This window comes from Arachis ipaensis, chromosome B04, assembly GCF_000816755.2.
Source record: "Arachis ipaensis cultivar K30076 chromosome B04, Araip1.1, whole genome shotgun sequence".
Taxonomy (NCBI): Eukaryota; Viridiplantae; Streptophyta; class Magnoliopsida; order Fabales; family Fabaceae; genus Arachis; species Arachis ipaensis.
The window spans coordinates 85,407,932-85,429,262 of NC_029788.2; the positions used below are offsets into that span (position 1 = coordinate 85,407,932).

The 21,331-nt window shown below is 40.8% G+C and overlaps 1 protein-coding gene across 1 annotated transcript; it reads right to left on the minus strand.

Annotated features, from left to right (window-relative positions):
- On the minus strand, positions 1,054-1,856 carry LOC110271526. The gene is made up of 3 exons (XM_021122486.1): positions 1,431-1,856; positions 1,166-1,244; positions 1,054-1,061 (listed from the first exon to the last, which is right to left on the minus strand). The coding sequence occupies exons 1-3, from the start codon at positions 1,701-1,703 to the stop codon at positions 1,054-1,056; spliced, it is 360 nt and encodes a 119-aa protein (XP_020978145.1). The 5' UTR covers positions 1,704-1,856.

Sequence of the window (21,331 nt, forward strand, 5' to 3'; positions counted from 1 at the left end):
CCTCGACAAGCGGGATTAACCACCGTCCTTGCCAGGCGCAAGCGACTTATCAACAATCTCATCAATTATCAAATCTCTCAGCATAAGCGGGACGAACCCGGCCCTTACGCCTACCAAACAATAACTCATCAATCTTGATGATATCCACAATCAATCAGGCTCAATACCTTATTTCAAAATCATTCTTGGCCCATTTACTTTTAAATAACAAACGTAGTCAAATCACAGCTAGCCAAGAATCACTTTTCAAGACGGAGCCACTTTCCACATCTTTCCAACACTTCCAAAAATCTCAAAACCATGCCAAGTTCAAAATCTCTTTGAAAGACTCAAAATCATTCATTTCTAAATCAAGATTTGGTCGTAAGATTCCTCAGCGGAGTCTCAAGACTTCAGGGGAGAATAAACCAACTCATTCCCTTAAGTTCATCAAAAACCTCTAAAACTTTAGCTTCTTAATTTGAGTAAATAAAGTGGAAGTTAAACCCAAAATCAAGTCGTTTGGATCCAAAAACAAATAACGTTTCATTCCAAATATCAGATTTTATAGAAATTTCAGCAGCATCTCCCCTAAAACTTGGACTTTGCCACCCTTTCCGGGTCCCAACAAAACCAATCATCAACTCTTTCTAACAGGTTCAAGACCAAATCAGTTTCCAATAAAACAAAACTCAACTTTCAATTTATCAAAAATCATTCAAATCAACCAATCCAGAAATCTCCAATTTATCAAAATCATACATTGTTACAACCAAACAGGCAACCATATTCATTCAAGATAAAACCAAACAATTCATAAGACTCACATAACCACCAAAAATACATTTTGTACAGCATATCTATTTATAACAATTTCTAATTTAAATAAAACTAGTTTGTACAAAAGCCCCTACCTCAAAACGCATAACCATAACCCAAACACGTCACAGAGTCCTTTTCGCCTCAACCCGAAATCAACAACCAAAACCTCGGCTCCAAGTCACTTTCGCAGTAGCCATAGCAACTCTAATCGCAACCCATAACAACCAAAACATAATCTTATAGCAATTAACGTCACAAACCTCAGCGTATGATAACAGAACAGTAAGCAGAGGGTTTTTCAAATTGAAGACGCTTATCGAACAAAGAAGGAACGGCTGAACCGATACAGCGACGGTCTCTAAACCGGTTTGGCGGCAGCCCGGCAGCAGCTCCGCCAATAACTCTCGAGGGATGGCGACGGCTCGAATTTCTGATAATAGCAGCTGTACAACCACGCAGTATCAACAATCTTCCCGGGATTTCAAAAGGACAGACATCTCAATTAAAACCCTTATCGGCAGAATTCTCCGGCGACGCAGCAGGGGCATTTTTCGGCGGCAGAAGCTAACTGGCGTATCAACAATCTTCCCGGGATTTCAAAAGGACAGAAATCTCAATTAAAACCTTACCGGCAGAATTCTCCGGCGACGTAGCAGGGGCATTTTCCGGCAGCAGAAGCTAACTGGCGTAACCCCATGAGCAACGGCAGGGCTCCCAACAGCAGCTGGGCACGGCGGTAGGGACAGCTCTGCGACGGTCTGGCGGGCTCTCTTTCTCATCGCGACAACACCAGCGACGTTGGCGGCGTGCAGGCCGGCGCTGGGCGGCGTGACTCTTCCCCTCCCTTGCGGTCCTCTCCCTCGTCTCCGATCTCTTCTGCGGTGGCACAGAGGCGGTGGCATGGCTGGGACTGGGTGCGGCTCTACCAAACTCGTGTCTTCTCCCTCAGAGTCATCCGTGGCTCGCCCCCAAACGGCGACAGGCAGATCGACGAGGAGGCCCGGCGGCGTGACACTGATGGAATGAGCTCGACGGCGAGGACACGGTGCGGCGGCACGACGTGACTGCACGCCGTGAGATGGGCCCCCTTCCCTTCCGATTCCGATCTCCCTCTTCTTGGATCCCTTCGCTTGCTTTTCTTTGTTTCTTCTCAAGAGCAGTGGGTGTGTGTGTGTTCATCACAAGGCTGCACAGCAAAGAGGATGAAGGAGAGGCTGTTGGCTGCGCAGCATGAAGAGAAGGATGGCGGCTGCTGCTGCATAGTTAAGGAGCTGGGTGGCGGCGGTAGTGAGGCCAGCCACCATCGCCCCTCCTCTCTTCCCCACTCCTTCTCCGTTTTTGCTACTGTCACTATGTATTGGCTTGAGGAAAAAGGGGGAGCATTTGTGTTGCTGCCGCTGGGTTGGGGGAGAAGGTAACCGGGTCACGGGTTAGGGTTTCAGGGTTAGGGTTTCATTTTCAAAAATTAGGGTTAGGGGCATTTCGGTAATCTCAAGTAAAATTGGGAATAATGTAGTAATTGAAACCCAAATTAAATCCACACTAATGATATATAGAAAATACTATTTGCTCATCAATTTCATAAATTATTTTCAATAAAATGCCCAAATCAAAATAATTAGAAATAATATAATTAAACCCTTTATTTTTCTAAAGTAGTAGTATTAATATTTAAAATATTACTTATCTAATCCAAATCATATGAAATCCTTATTATTTCATAACTATCAGCCTTATACCTTAAATATAGAAAATAATCCAATAATTATAAAATTGGATAATAATCATAACTTATCTCAAGTTCAATAAATCAAAACTTGCCTTAATTATCTTTAATAAAATAATTTCTGAAATTAAGGCTGTAAATAACTATATGATTTGAGGCTTGATCATAAAAAGACTTTTCAAAGGTTCTGGATCTTACACTTGTCTCACGCGCTTCACTGGCTTCCGTCAATCTCTCTGTCAGTGTCGCTCTCCCTTTCTCCTTCGAGTTCAACGGTAGCGAAACTAGCGGCGGTGGCGGCACCGCATGGCAGTGACAAGGACGAATGGCGTGAACGTCTCCGTCAATCTCTCTCTCTTCGCGGTTCTGCTTCTCTCTCCTTCTCCCCCATGGTGATTCGACGGCGGCTCTGGTGACAGTGACGCCCACCGCGTCGTCTCCCTCTTCCCCCTCCTTCTTCCCTCGCGGCTCCCCTCATTTTCTGATTCGGTTCCTCCCCCTAAAATATTTTATTTTTTGAAACAAAATAAAATTATTTTAAAAATAATTATATAAACAATTTTTTTACTCTCAAAGTGTTTAACATTTTGTAATAATTTTTTTGTTATAAAATATACTTACATTTTGTGATAAACTAAGTAACTTGTTTCAAACAATGTTGAATTTTGTGACAAATTAATTTTTTTGTTACAAAATAATTGAAGGTTTTGAAACAAAAAAATATTTTGTTACAAAATATTTTAAATTTTTGCAATGACTTTTTTTTTTGTTACAAAATATTACAATATTTTGTAACAAAACACCATCTCGTTACAAAAACTAACATAATTTGTAACAAAATAAAACAGATTGTTACAAAATATTATCATATTTTGTAACAACTTGTAATGTTATTACAAAACATTATTCTTTTGTAACAATCACAAATTATTATTACAAAATACTATTTTTTTGTAACAATTTTAAATTTGATACAAATTTTTTGTTACAAATGTTTCATTTTCTTGTAGTGTTCTCAAGAACTTACTCTTTTGAGATAGATGGCAGAGCAGTGAGCTTCAACCTGGATGAAGCCATAAAGCACCCACTGGAAGATCACTCCATCTTCTAGTGCGACATTATTGATGAGACCGTGGCTAAAGTTCATTAAGAAGAAGTAGAAGAGATGAACATGGAGCACGGTGCAAGTGTGGGGAAACCCTCTGAGCTTACTGAAGATACCTTGCCACCACCAATGGCTCCAAATGATCAAGTGCCTAGCCATGAGCAGGAAATGGAGTTGAAGCCCCTTCTACCCCACCTCAAGTATGCTTACCTCAAGGATAATCAGAAGCTCCCAGTTATCATTGCAAGAGAACTCACTTCCCAACAAGAGGAGCAGTTGCTTAGTGTGCTGAGAAGACACAAGAAGGCTATTGGGTGGAGCTTGGCGGATATAGTAGGCATCAGCCCTTAACTCTGTGAGCACCGTATATTTTTAGAAGAGGGAGCAAGGCCTGTCCGTCAACCTCAAAAGCGGCTGAACCCCACCATTCTAGAGGTTGTCAAGAAGGAAGTGACCAGACTGCTTGCAGCCGACATCGTCTATCCAATCTCGGATAGTGAATGGGTCAGTCCAGTACAGGTGGTACCAAAGAAGTCTGGCGTCACAACAGTGAAGAATGAGCATGGAAAACTCATGGCAACTAGAGTGCAGAACTCCTGGAAGGTGTGCATTGATTATAGGCACCTCAATCAGGCTACTTGCAAGGATCACTATCCACTGCCATTCATCCATCAAATGCTTGATCGCCTATCAGGTAAATCACACTACTGTTTTCTAGATGGTTACACTGCATATTTCCAAATTCATATAGCTCCTGAAGATCAGAAAAAAACTACTTTTACATGTCCCTTTGGAACGTATGCATACAAGAGGATGCCTTTTGGCTTATGTAATGTACCGGCTATGTTCTAAAGATGCATAATGAGCATTTTCTCAGATCTTCTTGAGAACTATATGGAAGTTTTCATGGATAACTTTAGTGTGTATGGTGATTCGTTTAACCTTTGCTTGGATAGTTAGCTAGAGTATTAGACTGGTGTGTTAGTTCAAACCTTGTATTAAATTTTGAAAAATGTCATTTTATGGTAAAACCAGGTATTGTTCTAGGACATGTTGTTTCTAATACTGGTATTTTAGTTGATCCAGCAAAGGTGGATGTCATTTCTGGTTTACCTTACCCCTCCTCCGTGAGGGAAGTCCGTTCGTTTCTTGGTCATGCAGGTTTCTACCGGCGATTTATCAAGGACTTCAGTAAGGTAGCATTGCCTTTATCCCGACTGCTGCAGAAGGATATTGAATTTGAGCTGAGTGAGGACTGCATGAAAGTGTTTGATAAGCTAAAGATCGCCTTGACTCAAGCCCCGATTGTGAGAGGACCCAAATGGAGTCAACCGTTTGAGATAATGTGTGACGCCTCCAACTATGCAGTATGCAGTAGGAGTGGCGCTGGCTCAGCACGAAGGTAAGGACCCTTTTATAATTTCCTATGCTTTCAAGACCTTAGACACTGCTCAGTCTAATTATACTACCACTGAAAAAGAGCTTTTGGCTATTGTTTTTGCTCTGGATAAATTTCGAGCCTACTTACTTGGTACTAAGGTGGTAGTATACTCAGACCATGCAGCTCTAAAATATTTATTAGCTAAGAAAGAGTCCAAACCAAGGCTAATACGTTGGATATTGTTGCTGCAAGAATTTGATTTAGAAATTGTTCCGGGGTTTACCTGAAACTGTAGGTCGATCTCAGATGAGATCTACAGTGGTGGTCAGAGCTGTTGTGTCCGACTTGTTGGATATGGTGGAGCTGCTGATCCTTCGTCACCGGAGGCTGGTGGTACCTGCAAGAGACTCCGATGCTTAAGTTAGCACGGGCTTTAAGCAGGTATTTAGTGTAGAATCAGAGTATGAGTTATACCTGGGTGCTCCAGTGTATTTATAATGGTGTGGCGTGACCTTTCTAGAGATAAGATAGTTATCTTATCTGATCTTTGAGTGAAGTTATCTTATCTTTAAGGGGGAACCACCTTTATCCTTCTAGGCTTTGGCTGCCTTTAGATTGGGCTGTGTCCCTTTGTTTGGGCCTGATTGGGCCTCTTATGGCGATTTGACCGACCTCTTTGAGAAGAGGTCGGGAATTCCAGACTTGAACTTCTCGGTCGTCTTGTCTTTAATCAACCCGGGTCGTACAGCTCGACCCAAGACATGACTAGTGCCCCTGCTTGAGCGCGGTCTTCCTTCTGAGGTCAAGTCCTTTTTAGACTTCGATCACTTTTGGAGAAGCCGAGCTCAAGCATTTTTTGTTGGTTTTTGCGGTAGAACTCCCTTTGGTGATTTGAATGCAGAGCGTTTTTCTCACTCCTTTTTAATTGCAACGCTCGTTTTGCGTTTCCTTGGAAACATGCGAAATAAAAACTCATTATCCCCCATTTTGTCATTTCCTTTGTTTCCCTCTCTGTTTCTCTCATTTTGAATTTTCAAAACTTTACTTTAGTTTCACTTTTCTTTTTCGATTCCTTGCTGGTGCTTCTCTCTTTCATTCTCAAATCTCTCCATTCTCGTGCTTTCTCTTTTTCTTTGCTCAAAAGGTGATTGTTTGGCGTGGTTTCATCGTCACTTTGGTTTCTGAGCGTTTATCGTCTCCTCTCCACTGCAGGTTGGTTTTTTTCTTCTCTCTCTTTTTACTTTCCACGCCGTTCTTTTTGTGCTTGCATTGTTCTGATTTTGAAAAAGTGTTGATCTTGCTTGAATTCATGTTGGAGAGTTTGAATCTTTCTCTGTGCTTGTTGTGGCTGATCATTGCTGTAATGTGCGCTGCTTTAGGGCTTCTTTGATTTACTACTGGTTTCTGCCCTCTTTTACTTTGATTTCTTTATGCGTAGATCTTTTTTGTTTGTAGTTTGGAGTAATGGACTGTAAAAAAGGTTGCAACTTTTTTATCTGCGTAGTATGTTATGATGTCGATGGCTTTCTCTTCATGAATCAGAGAAGTTTTGATCTTCTTTCTGTTTTTAGGGTTTAGACTATAAGATTTTTCCTGAATCCTCACTCTATTACTGCCTCCAAAGGATGCCCCTGGACCTTAGTGTGAGTCCTGGGGTTTCCTTTCACTACCGTATTTGACTTCTAACATTCGTGTGCTTTTGTCCAAGTCATATCCATATTTGTCCGAGCTGTTTGATTAGTAACCCATTTTTCCTTTTCCTCACTGTAGGACTAGTTGACCTATGTCTTCTCACAAAAATATTGTCGAGATGTCTTCCAAATTCCCCGAGGGCATGTCTGACTGGCTGGACTCCCTTGTTTTGATGTGTGTTTCTGTGGTGAATTATGAATATTGCGTGCAACTTAGGAGGCATCACCGGATTTGTAGTAGTAAAGACCAGGAGAAGAATTACGAGGTGGTAGCGCCTGATCCAGATGAGAGAGTTTGTTTTCCGTCTCTGACTCAGGGGGAACGTCTTTTCTTTTACGCTTATGATTACTTTTTTAGCCAAATGAACATCACCATCCCTTTTACTTTCTTTGAGACCGACTTGTTGTGGTCCTGTAATGTAGCCCTATCCCAACTCCATCCGAACTCGTGGGGTTTCATAAAGATCTTTCAATTGTTGTGTCAGCAATTGGATGTCCGACCTTCTCAAACTCTCTTTCTTTATCTTTTTGTCTTGACAAACCTGGGATAGTGAAGAAGAAGGCTTCCTGGATTTCTTTTCGAGCTGCCCAGGGGAAGAAAGTTTTTTCTATGTATGATGAGTCTTTTAGGGATTTCAAGAACTATTACTTCAAGGTCCGAGCAGTTAAAGGAGCTCGGCCTTTCTTCTTGGAACAGAATAATGAGCCTGCATTTCCCTTATGCTGGCAAAAGAATGTGGTAGTGTCTAGGTATTCTTGGGAGATGTTGGATGAGGTCAAGCAGGCCTTTGTACATGTACTAGAGGAAAATTGGGGGGAGCCTCCCCATCTTGATACGAAGAGATTCTTGGGGAATCCCTCCCTTCTCCGAGCTGAATTGGGTAGCTGCTGATTTCTTCTTAGCCTTGTCTTTATTTTGTTTATTTTGTCAATACATCCCATTCTCATTTGTAACTCTGGCTTTTGCTGCTTTCTTTTCTCAGAGATGGTGAAGACTACTGATAGCATGAAGGCTTTTAAGAGGGCGAGGAAGGCTACCGCAGCCCAGGACATCTCGGCCAAAGGTTCTGGAGAGGGTCTTCACAGGTTACTCTGAGAAGGTCGACCTCAGACACTTCTGGGCCACGAAAGGTCATACCGACTCCTCAAGTTCGCCTGGCTCCTTCTGACCCTCCTAAGCCGACCTTTAGTGTTGCCTCTTCATCTGCTACTGGCCCTCCTCCCAAGAAATAGAAGACTGCTGAGCCTTATGACCTGGATGCCCCCAATTTCGATGCTGTAGGGTTTGTTGATAACCAGATCACTCCTTATGGCCGACTTTCCATGGACGATGTGTCCATCCTGCGCCATCTGGATTTCATCACCAGTACTAGTATTCGAATGGCTCACATGGGTGCGGCCTTATTTCGTACTGTCCAAGAGTCTCTTGTTCATGCTACTAAAGCCTTTATGGAGGATGCCAAGTCCGAGTTCAATAGGATTAAGGCTTTGAAGGATGAACTGGACGCTAAAGTGATCAAGCTGGAACTCGATGTTGAGAAGGAAAAATCCAAAGCAGTTGCTGCAGAAGCTGCTGCGAATCTGGCCGAGGAGATGGCCAAGCAGTCAAAAGAGAGTTATACCCGTACTTATAGCGAGTTGTTGGAGGTTAGGGAGAGGCTTGAGTCGGCCTATGCTGACTATTCTGAGCTTCAGGGCCATCTTGTGGGCAGTGTAACGGATGCATATGAGAACCTAAAAGCTCAGGTCCGAGTTCTTGCTTCTGAGCTCGACCTGAGTCTTTTTAGTTTGTATAACGTCATTAAAAATGGTAAGATAGTTCCTACCCCAGATGAGGATGAGGAGGATGGTCCTCCCCCTGAGCCCCCAGTCAAAGCTCCTGCTGCGCCGACTTCTTCGACTCCTGTTGCTGAGGCCGGCCACCCTGAGTCCAACCCTGACGTCCAAACTCTGACTCGAGAGGACAGAACTGTAGATACGATTCCTATAAAGACTATTCCTCCCTCAACTACTCAGAGTGCCGCCACAGAGGAGAACTTGGATTCCCTATGACTTTTCTTGATGTATTTTGTACAACCTGGTTTGTGGGTTTTTAAACTTCTGGCTTTTGTAAGTGAGCCCGGTGTGGCTTTGATACTTTAGTTACTTTTCTTAGCAACTTTATTTAGGAAAAACAACTGCTTTCAAACTCTAGAGGTCGCCTTTTAGGTGGCCTTTTGAGTCTTTATTATAGTAGCTTTGCTTCTCTTGATATGTTTGCAGCTTTTTGGCTTTTCTAGAAATCTTTTACAGTGTCGAGATTTCTGCTGTCCGACCTCTTTTTTTATTGCCTTTGTGTTTGTTTGTTTCCTGCTTTATTCGAAGTGACCTTTGAGGCTAGCTTTGTTTGACAACTTCTTAGTTTCCTTATAGGACGCTGTTTAGCAATTTTGGTAGCTTTTGTCGTGAGGTCGTGGCTTTTTGGGCTGAGCTGTGTCCCTTCTAGCGCACACCTTTTGTTAGTCCGACTTCTTCTTGTCGATTTCTCTCGAGCTATTTTTAGTAATCTATTTTAAATCAGTCCTTACCAGGCCTTCTTTCTATAGATTACTTTCTATAACTCTGTCGCCTTGTTTGGTTGCGCCGACTTCTTCATGCCAGTCTGCTCTTAGTTATTTTTAGCAATCCATTTTTTCTCATACCTCGTCAGGCCTCTTTCCATGGATTACTTTTTATAACTTTTTGTTACTTTAATGTCGATTGGTCCGACTTCTTCACGTCGGTCCATTCTAAGTTATTTTTAGCAATCCATTTTTTCTCAGACCTCGTCAGGCCTCTTTCTATGGATTACTTTTTATAACTTTTTGTCGCTTTAATGTCGATTGGTTCGACTTCTTCATGTCGGTCTATTCTAAATTATTTTTAGCAATCTATTTTTTCTCAGACCTCGTCAGGCCTCTTTCTATGGATTACTTTTTATAACTTGTTGTATTAATCTGTTTTGATCGCTTTTTCATCTTGCCGATTTTGTAGAAATCGGGTAGTGAGTTTGGTTCTTACCTGGCCGACCTTGTCAAAATCAGACGATGAATTCGATTTTCATCGTGATCGGGTGGTGAATTTGGTTTTCACCTTGCTGACCTGTAGCTTTGTAATCGGGCGATGAATTTTTGCGCTCAGATTAATGCGTCTTGGTAGAGAGACTTTGTAGAGAATATGGAAAATTTTATTCGAATAGAAAATAGGCATATAGACAAGAATATATACATGTGGGTGCTTACCCTTCTAAGTCGGGTAATTATGTGGATCCTGGTATGGTGCCTCGTTGAAAAACCTATTCAGGAAAAAGAGTGCACCTTGACCTAAGATTTCTCTAACTATAACACCTTCTTAGGTTGTAGGCGTGCCATGACCTTGGTAACTCTCGCCCCTCGAGGTCAGACACCTTATAGTAGCCTTTTTCCAGTACTTCTTTGACCCAGTAGGGTCCTTTCCAGTTAGCTGCGAGCTTTCCTTCTCCTGGTCGACCTGTTCCGATGTCATTTCGGATTAAAATGAGATCGTTGTTGGCAAAACTTTGCTGGACGACTCTCTGATTGTATCTTAAGGCCATGCGACGTTTTAACACCTCTTCCCTAATCCGAGCTCTTTCTTCGATTTCTGGAAGTAAGTCGAGCTCCTCCCTTTGATTTTGGAAGTTTGCCTCTTCATTGTAGTAGATCATTCTGGGGGATCCTTCCTCAATTTCTACCGGGATCATGGCCTTCATTCCTTAGGCCAATCGGAAAGGTGATTCCCTTGTGGTGGAGTGTGGAGTTGTCCGATATGTCCATAGGACTTGTGGGAGCTCTTCAGCCTTGGCTCCTTTTGCGTCCTGTAATATCCGTTTTAACCTGGCCAATATGACTTTGTTGGCTGCTTCTGCTTGTCCATTGGCTTGTGGGTGTTCTACGGATGTGAATTGGTGCTTTATTTTCAAATCTGCTACCAACATTCTGAAGCGTGTGTCCGTGAATTGAGTGCCATTGTCTGTGGTGATGGAATAAGGAACCCCAAATCTTGTAATAATGTTTCTGTACAAGAACTTCCGGCTTCTTTGAGTAGTGGCATTTGCTAAAGGCTCCACCTCAATCCATTTTGTGAAGTAATCTACCCCTACGATGAGGAACTTGACTTGTTCTGATCCTTGGGGGAAGAGTCCTAAGAGGTCGAGTCCCCACTTTGCGAATGGGCAGGGTGATGTTATGCTGATGAGCTCCTTTGGTGGGGCGATATGAAAGTTAGCATGTTTTTGACATGGTGGGCATGTCTTAACGAACTTGGTTGCTTCTTTTTGCAAAGTCAGCCAAAAGAACCCTGCTTGGAGTACTTTTTTGGAGAGGGCTTGATAAACCCTATTCGGAGGGTTTATCTTGTGTTGAATTTAGAGCATTTTGATAACCTTTCCTCACACTTATCCAATGAAATAGCATGGTTTTGTAACTTCTCCTATAATTGTGCTTAAGAGTGAAAACATACTTTTAGGACTTAAAATAGCTAAGTTTAATTCACCTTGACTCCATTAGATGCCTTGATATGTTTGTTAAGTGATTTCAGATTTAGGAGGCAAGGATTGGATCAAGGGAATGAAGGAAAAGCATGTAGAAATGGAGAACTCATGAAGAAATGAAGGAATCGCAAAAGCTGTCAAGCCTACCTCTTCGCACTTAATCGACCATAACTTGAGCTACAGAGATCCAAATGATACGGTTCTAGTTGCGTTTGAAAGCTAACATCCGTGGCTTCGAAATGATGTAAGATTTGTCATAAGCTGCATCACGGCTAGTGGCGCAAATGCGCACTGTACGCATACGCGCCGATGGTCGCACATGGTTCACTTAATGCAACTCGTGGCCAGCGATTTTAGAAGCCTTGTGGGCCCAATCCAACTCATTTCTGATGCTATTTAACCCAAGGATTGAAGAGGGGTGAGGCATCTAGTCATTAGTTTAGTTTTATTTTACTTTTATCATGCTTTAGTTAGTTTCTAGAGAGAGAAGCTCTCTCTTCTCTCTAGAATTAAGAGTAGGTTAGATCTAGATTAGGAATTCTTAGATCTAGGTTAATTTCATGCTTTGATTTACTTTTCCTTTATCAATTCTTGTTCCTCTTCTTCTCTTCTCTCTAGTTTAGTATTTAATTCTTGTAATTCTCTACTTTTATGTTGATGCACTTTTGTTCTTTTCTTTTCCTTTTAATGCAATTTATGTTTTCATGTTCCTTTATTGTTCATTTGATTTGTTGTTGTTTAATTCCTTGCAATTGAATAGTGTAGATTTACTTTCCTTGCAATATTACCATATTTTTCTTTTATGCCTTCCAAGTGTTTGATAAAATGCTTGGTTGGATTTTAAAGTAGAATTTTATGCTCTTGGCTTGGGAAGGTAACTTAGGAACTCTTGAGTTGCTAATGTCCAAGTGATTGTCGATTGGGAGCCATTAACGCTAGATCTCACTAATTGATTTGGTGGAGAACTAGGACTTATCAACTTGGATTGATATAGCTCACTTGACTTTTCTTTACTATTAGTTAGAGGATGACTTAGTGGGATTAATTCTTGCCAATTCTCATGTTGTGGTTAGTGATTAGGATAGAGATCCTTGACCACCAAACCTTGCCAAGACCTTTTTGTTAGTTTATTTCTTTTGCCATTTATATTTCTTGTCTATTATCTCAAAAACCCCAAAACATACCTCATAACCAATAACAAGACACTTTATCGCAATTCCTAGGGAGAACGACCCGAGGTTTAAATACTTCGGTTTATAGATTTTAGGGGTTTGTACTTGTGACAACCAAATTTTTGTATGAAAGGATTATTATTTGGTTTAGAAACTATACTTACAACGAGAATTCATTTGTGAATTCTAAACCGTCAAAAATCCAATTCATCAAAATGGCGCCGTTGTCGGGGAATTGCAATGGTGTTATTTTATTGGTTATTGTATGTATGTAAATATTGTAAATAGCTTGCTTTTTGGATAGCTTGTTAATTTTTGTTAGTTCTAGGACTTTGTTTGATTATTTCTTATTAGTTTTTTGTTTCTTATTTTCTCTTGTTACTATGAATTCTCACTTTGGATATGAGTTTGGTTCTAGCTATGTTGTAGGAAATGAGGGCTACAATGAGGATGTATATCAAGGATGGGACAACCAAAGGTGGGAGAAGCCATATGCATATGATCAATCTTGATGGCAACAACCTCCACCAATGCACTATAAAGAAGAGCCATTCTATGATGCATACAACCCAATGGCTATGGTGAAACTCCTTGTGACTTTCAAGAACCACCACCATATGCCTATGAGTTATATCCTCAACGTAGCCATCTACCACACTCACAAGCCTCTTTTCACCAAGCACCTCCATATGACCTTGATCCATATCCACCATACCAACCACCTTTTGAACCATATGAGCCATACATGGAACCACCATTCCAAGATCAATACTCCCAAGAACCACCTTAATATACACCACCACATTCTTACCAAGAAGAACCACCTTCCTACCATGAACCCTTTCTCCGAGACAATGAACCCTCTTATCCACTCTAATCCTCAATGGATGAAATTCTTAGCCTTATACTTCAAGGGCAAGGAGAAATGCAAAGGGAGACACTAGAATTTGTGGCTACTTTGACCAAGGTAGTAAGCACCTTAGCCTCCCAATATTTGAGCATTCAAAGCACTTCCATAGTCACATGTGGAGAATCAATTGAAGAGCAAAGCATGAAGGAGAGATTGGAAACTCCGGTGGAGAAGGAGGAAAGCCACTTTGTGTTAGAACAATTGGAGGAGCCTATGATCATTGAAGAAAAGGAAGAAGTGGTTGATGACCTAGGAGATGCGGAACCTCCAAAACAATTTTTGAATGAAGACTTGGAGGGAATGAAGCAAGAATTGAGTTCCCTTGGTAATGAAGATCATGCATCTAATCCTCTTGGTGGTGAATCCTTTGAGCTTGAAGAACCTTCTCCCAACGAGATGGAAAGCAATGTGGAGGTAGATTTTTCTCTTCCTCCCATTTATGATTTAAGTGATAGAGAAAAATTAGATGAAATTGATGAACAAAGGATTGAAAGTGAAGAAGTTTGTGAGGAGGTAGAAGTGATCAAGGAAGAACATAAGAGAGTAGAGCTTGCAAGGACATTGGAAATACCTCTCCCCAAGCCATCACCATCCATTCTTTCATTCAACTGGGTAAATTCCTTATACTTGAGCTTTATTATTCCCCTTGAATATGGTTTGCTTGAGACAGATGGTCAACTTAGACATATTTGTGGCTTTAAGAGTAAAAAGGAGATGGTTAGTGGCTGAAAACATTCTTCTAGGTTCATGATGGTCACATGTTCAAAGCTTAATTGCAACGGTTAGTGTAGAACTAGATTGCTTGGGTATAGGATATTGTTTGGTTGCTTAAATGAGAATTCCAAGATTATACCACCCAAATGGAATAATGATAATCAACTCAAAGATGGGTATTGAAACAAGATATTGGATCCCGGCATACATGAGGATCAACTTTGGGAGCCCATAGTCTCTGAAGAACTCCATCAAAGCTTGGGAAAATTGAACTTGAAGAATAGAGCTTATTGGGAATGCAAGCGTTGGTGGATGTTCAAGGATGGCTTTAAGCACAAGCCACCTTGATGGAGCTCCCCATAAGTCCAACTTAAGGACAATAAACAAAAGTGCTGGGTGGGAGACACCCCACCATGGTAAACTCTTTTCATTTTTCTCTTTTGTACATATTAATAGAATTAGTTTAATTTCATGTTTAGTTTAGTTAGTTGAGTATATTTGGTAGTCTAGTATGTTAAATAAGGTTTTAGGGTGTTTTGGTAGCTATTTGGAGGTTTGGAAGTCTTGGTTTGGTGCAGAACTTGGAAAAATTTTGAAAAACAGAACACCAATCCGCGCGTGCGCGCACCTGGCGCGTACACGCGCTTCAAGCATTTTCGACCATCCACGCGCATGCGTACATGGCTGATGCCAGGGCATTTTGGCCAGTTTCACTGACCTTTTCTTTACTGTTTTAGGGTAGTTTCATGCATTTTCTTAGTAAATAAGCAAGTTTTGGGTAGAAATACACTTACATCTTGATTCAAGCAAACATTGTAAACTTTACATGATTTCATGAGAATTATGCATGAATTGAATGATAAAATGGATGATGCATGATCTCATGATTTAGAACCAAGCTTTGATGCACTCTATTTGCTTAATTTCAGGACAAAGGAAGCAAGAAAGAGCTACGTTAGTCTAACTAACGTGACCACTAACGTGGAATGGGAGCTAGCTTGCAACGTTAATGGAAAAAGTGATCACCAATAATGCCTTCGAAAGCCATCATAGCCCACATTAGTGGCCACGTTAATTACATTAACGTGGAGGAAAAGAAAAGCTCCAACGTTAGTGGTAAAAGTGAATGCCACTAACGTTCCAAAAGAGCACAATTGGCCACGTTAAGAGTCACGTTAATTACATTAACGTGAACTCTAATGTGGGAGGAGCAAGGAGTCGCCAACATTAGTGACACTCACCTTTGTCACTAACGTTGGAGATGGCAATCACCACCACGTTAGTGGTCACGTTAATGCAATTAACGTGAGGCACTAACATGGGAAGGGGCGTTTAGAGCGTTAGTGACAAAGGTAAGTGTCACTAACGCTCTTGAAGCTTAGGCATGCCCACGTTAAGGGTCACGTTAGTTATACTAACGTGAACTCTAACGTGGGAAAAGAGGCAATTAGCAACGTTATTGGAAAAGGTGAATGCCAATAACGTTTGCGAAGGACCAAGAGGCAACGTTAGTGGTCACGTTAGTGCCACTAACGTTGAAGTTAACGTGGATCGTTTTGAGTTTGGAACGTTAGTGAAAAAGGTGATCGTCACTAACGTTCTCAAACCCACATTTTCACTTAACGTTAACACCACTAACGTTCTAACTAACGTTCATGCCTAACTCACACTTTTTCTACAAGCAAAGCTGAGTCCACTGAAGCCTATAACTGCTTCAACTCAAGATCAAAAGTCCATATCCAAGACTTGAAGAGCCAACTAGAAGATCAGAAGAGTAGTATATATAGGAGTAGTTTTGAACTAGGAGGGAGCTTTTTTTGGGCATTTTGGGAGAACTACACTCTGTATATTTTACTTTCTCTGCAACTTCTAGTTTTAATTTTCGGAATGCACTTTTCATTTATGCTTTCCATTCCTAGAGCTATGAACAACTAAACCCCTTTCATTAGGTTAGGGAGCTATGTTGTAATTTGATGGATCAATAATAGTTTTCATTATTCTTCTTCTTTCTTTTCTCTTGATTTTACTAGAAGGCATTCGATCTTCATCCAATTGGGTAGTAGTCTTGGAAAAGAAGCTATTCATACTTGGATCTCTTCGGAACCTTGGAAGAGGAATGAAGAGATCATGCTAGAAATGCTTTCTCATGTTAGGACCAAATTGGGGTTTGGATGGATATAGTGACATATAATCCTACCAACACTTTGATTTGGGAATACATGTGGTATAATCAGTGACCATACTTCATCTCTTCTCATGAGCAATTAGACCAAGGAATTGGCTATTGATCAATGATAAACCACTATTTTATGGTTTATCTTGTACTCAATTGAGTGGTTTTTATTAACTCTTTACCCACTTATTCATACTATTTGCATGGTTTTATATTTCCTTCCTAATTATGTATTTTGATTGAAAACATGCTTCTTTGATCTTATATTTGCTTATTATTATTCCTCTCTTATTACCATTAGATGCCTTGATATGTGTGTTAAGTGTTTTTAGATATTATAAGGCAGGAATGGCTTGGAGGATGGAAAGGAAGCATGCAAAAGTGGAAGGAATACAAGAAGTTGGAGAAATTGCTAAGCTGTCCAGCCTGACCTCTTCACACTCAAACGGCTATAACTTTAGCTACGGAGGTCCAAACGACACGGTTCCAGTTGCATTAGAAAGCTAACGTCCGGGGCTTCGATTTGATATATAATATGACATAGTTGCTCTGACGCTAGGCAACGCGACCAAGTGACCCATGCGGCCGCGTTGCAGTGACGGAAATCAGCGTGTTTGAATTCTTCTCCAGCAATTTCTGAGCTGTTTTTGACCAAGTTTGCGGCCCAGAAAACACATATTAGAGGCTATAAAGTGGGGGAATACATCCATTCATAAGGGGGCTTTCATATTCACAATTTTAGGAGTAGATGTAGTTTTTAGAGAGAGAGGTTCTCTCCTCTCTCTTAGGATTAGGATTTAGGACTTCTCTTAGTTTTAGGAGTGACTCTCAATCCAGGTTCAATGTTCTTTTATTTCTTTTCTCATTTTTGTTTATGACTCTCTATGTTTAGATTGATTTTCTATTTAATATATTTTGAGGTATTTCAGACTTATGATTGTTTTCTTTTATCTATATAAATAATTTGGATTTTTTCTTTTTGGCTTGGGTCAAGTAATTGGTAACACTTGAGCTGTCAAATAAAACAGTGGTTGAAATTGGCAGATTCTGATTGCACTAGGATTGCTCTAAAGCTTGTCTCTCCACAAGAGTTGACTAGGACTTGAGAATCAAGCTAATCAGTCCACTTAACTTTCCTTTGTTTAGTAAAGGTTAACAAAGTGGGATTAAAATCCAATTCTCATCACAATTGATAAGGATAGGACTTCCAGTTCTTCATATCTTGCCAAGAGATTTTATTAGTATTATTTTATTTTACTTGTCATATAACATATTCCCACCTTACTTCTTAAAACCCCAAATTTACAATCTCCATAACCAAAAATAAGAACATACTTCCCTGCAATTCCTTGAGAAGACGACCTGAGGTTTGAATACTCAGTTATCAATTTCAAAGGGGTTTGTTACTTGTGACAACCAAAATGTTTGTACGAAGGGATTTCTGTCGGTTTAGAGACTATATCTACAATTACATTGAGAACAGGCATCAAGGTTGGAACAATCAAAGATGGTAAGAGCCACAAGGATTTGATCAACCCTCATGGCAACAACCACCTCCAGTGGACTATCAACAACCACCACCATATGCCTATGAACCCTTTCCTCAACATGACTTTGGACCACCATACTCACAAGTCCGTTTCCACCATTCACCTCCATATGACCCTAACCCACATCCACCATACCAACCACCTTATGAACCAAATGAACCATACACAGATCCATCCCAAACCTCCATGGAAAAATCACTTGCCAATCTAAACTCTACTATACAAGCTCTCGTCACCCAAATCAGACCACCAAATACCTTCAACAATCAACTCTCAAGCTCTAGTGCACTTCCTTTTCAACCACAGAATGATCTCTCCATCCCATCACCACCATCCATGGAAGAGCACCCACATCCATCAATCCAAGAGCAACATGATCCCAATGATGCTATTGACATGGAACAAGAGAGAAGGGATCATCTTCGCGAATCCATACTTCATAAAGAGCTAGAGGAGGCCCTACGGGTAAAGGTAGGAGAGACCCTTAAAGATGAAAGAGTAGTTGAAAGGAGTTGTCATGGAAAGAAAACCATCGAGGATGAGTATGATTTTATACTTAAACAACTGGACAAAGCAGCAATTATTAAAAAGGAAGAAGTGGTTGCAGACTTAAGAGATGCTGTACCTCTATTGGAAAGTCCAATCACAGAGCCTCCTTCCACGCCCTTGGTGAGCAATGAAAAAGAGATTGAATTGGAAGAAAGCTACCAAGAGGAAGAGGTTAATATTGAAGAAACTTGCAAAGAGGTGGAAGTTGTCAGAGAAGAGCACAAAGGAGTGGAGCTTGCAATTTCATTAGAAATACCTCCCCCTAAGTTACCATCATCCTTCACAACATTCAAGTGGGTAAAATTCATATCCTTTAGCTTTCTAATCCCACTTGAATATGGGCTACTGGAGACGGATGGTCAACTTAGAGCTTTTTGTGGCATTAAGAGTAAAAGGAAGATGGTCAGTGGTAAGAATTGTCCTGCAAGGTTCATTATTGTTGGAAGCTTTAAGTTTAAATGCAAAGGTTGGTGTAAAGCTCAACTGAATGGGTCTAGGAAGTTGTTTGGCCGCTTACGTGAGAATTCAGACTGCTTGCCACCCGGATGGAACAATATTGCTCAACCAAAAGACGGGTGCAAAGGCAAGATCTGGGACCTCGGAATCCATTCTATCAATCACCACTCTTGGGGCCTGGTCACTTGCTTTAACTTACTTGAAGGCTTTCTGCACCAAGTTTGGGACCCCGGAGGTTACTAGAGATACAAATATTGGTGGAGATTCCTGGATGAATACAAGCCTAAGCCACCATAACAGGAAGCTCATCAAATGTCCAACTTAAGGACTCTAACTAAAAGTGCTAGGTGGGAGACAACCCACCATGGTATGATCATTTATTTTTCATTTTTATTTAGTTTTATTTGTTTTCAAGTTTTATTTTATTTTATTGAACCTGGAGTTTTACATCACGTTGATATTAACACTGCATTCTGCATCTGTTCAGAAAAAAAAAAAGCGAACACGCGACGCGACCGCATCAGCGACGCGTCCGCGTCGCAAGGAGATGGGAGACAATATTAATATGAATAGAGAGTTTCGCAGGAGCAGCGCTGGAGGCGTGCCAATGGCACAAATCACCCCACGCGACCGCGTCGCTGGCGCGACCGCGTCATATGGGAATAATGGCCTCCCACGCGACCGCATCACCTACGCGGCTGCGTGACCTGAAATCGGCGTAAAAAGGGTGTATAGCAGATATTTGAGCTGGAGTTGGGCTGGACCCGTGCTAGTAGCACAAGCCCTGCCACGCGAACGCATCACCCATGCGTCCGCGTCATATTGGAAATAAGGCCGACTGCGCGATCGCGTCGACCACGCGACCGCGTCACCCTGGATTTTGGCAATACTGAGTTTTGAACAGAGAGTTGTGCGACTGCGAGGCTGCACTCGCGCCACTAGCACAAATTGAGGCACGCGATCGCGTGCCCCACGCATCCGCGTTGCCCAACCTTATCGCGCACCACGCAACCGCGTCACCCACGAGACCGCGTCGCCAGCGTCGCACAACCTATCCAGATTAGTGCCAATTTTCTTATCTTTTCTTCTCCGAATCCTTATTCTTCTTATCTTTTCTTATTTCTTTCTTCTTCCTTTCTTATTTTCTCTCACTTCCATTCTATTTTATTTAATTTATTTAATTACTTTCATTCATTGCATATTTTTATTTTTCTAAAAATTATTATTGGTGTTCAAATGTTCTTATTCAACTGTTATTTCTTTTCTGGTATTATCTTGGTGCTTATGACTTGTTTTATTCTGGTTAGGTAATATTATTTAAATCAATGCCAATCTTTTATACCTGTATTACTTTTTTATTGATTTTTAATTTATATTATCCTTCCTTCCCCACTCTCATTCCCATTGTTGCACATTTTGCACCACTGGTATGCCATGGCTTCTATTGTTTTCTCACTTACATGTTGTAGCTACCATATAAATGAGACCCTTTTCATTTGGCATTAACCCAACCATACTTTATTTATTTTCTTATCTCTATTATTGGGTTACCTTTCTTCCCTTTTTCTTTCAGGATGGCCACCAAGAAGAGAACCAGAAGACGTTTACATGGGGAGACAGACAAGTCCATCTGCACAATCCTTAGAGAAAAAAAACAGTTGAAATAATCCGTTGATAAACCACTATTTTATGGTTTATCTTGTGCTCAATTGAATGGATTTTATGAACTCTTTACCCACTTTATTCATAATATTTGCATGGTTTTATATTTTCTTCCTGATTTTGTGCTATGATTGAAAACATGCTTCTTTGATCTTATATTTGCTTATTATTAATCCTCTCTTATTACCATTAGATGCCTTGATATGTGTGTTAAGTGATTTCAGATATTATAGGGCAGGAATGGATCAGAGGATAGAAAGGAAGCATGCAAAAGTGGAAGGAATACAAGAAGTTGGAGAAATTGCTAAGCTGTCTAGCCTGACCTCTTCGCACTCAAATGGCTATAACTTTAGCTACAGAGGTCCAAACGATGCGGTTCCAGTTGCGTTGGAAAGCTAACGTCCGGGGCTTCGATTTAATATATAATTTGTTATAGTTGCTCTGACGCTAGGCGATGCGACCGCGTGTGCCATGCAGCCGCGTCGCAGTGACGGGATTCAGCGTATTTGAATTCTTCTCCAGCGAATTCTGGGCTGTTTCTGACCCAGTTTGTGGCCCAGAAAACACATGTTAGAGGCTATAAAGTGGGCGAATGCATCCATACATAGAAGGCTTTCACATTCACAATTTTAGGAGTAGATGTAGTTTTTAGAGAGAGAGGTTCTCTCCTCTCTCTTAGGATTTAGAATTAGGATTCTTTTCACTTCATGATTATTTCATCTTTTGCCATCACAGGTTCAATGTTCTTTTTATTTTTTTTCTCAATTTTGTTTATGACTCTCTATGTTTAGATTGATTTTCTATTTAATATATTTTGAGGTATTTCAGACTTATGATTGCTCTTTTTTATTATATAAATAATTTGGATTTTTCTCTTTTGACTTTGGTTGAGTCATTGGTAACTCTTGAGTTA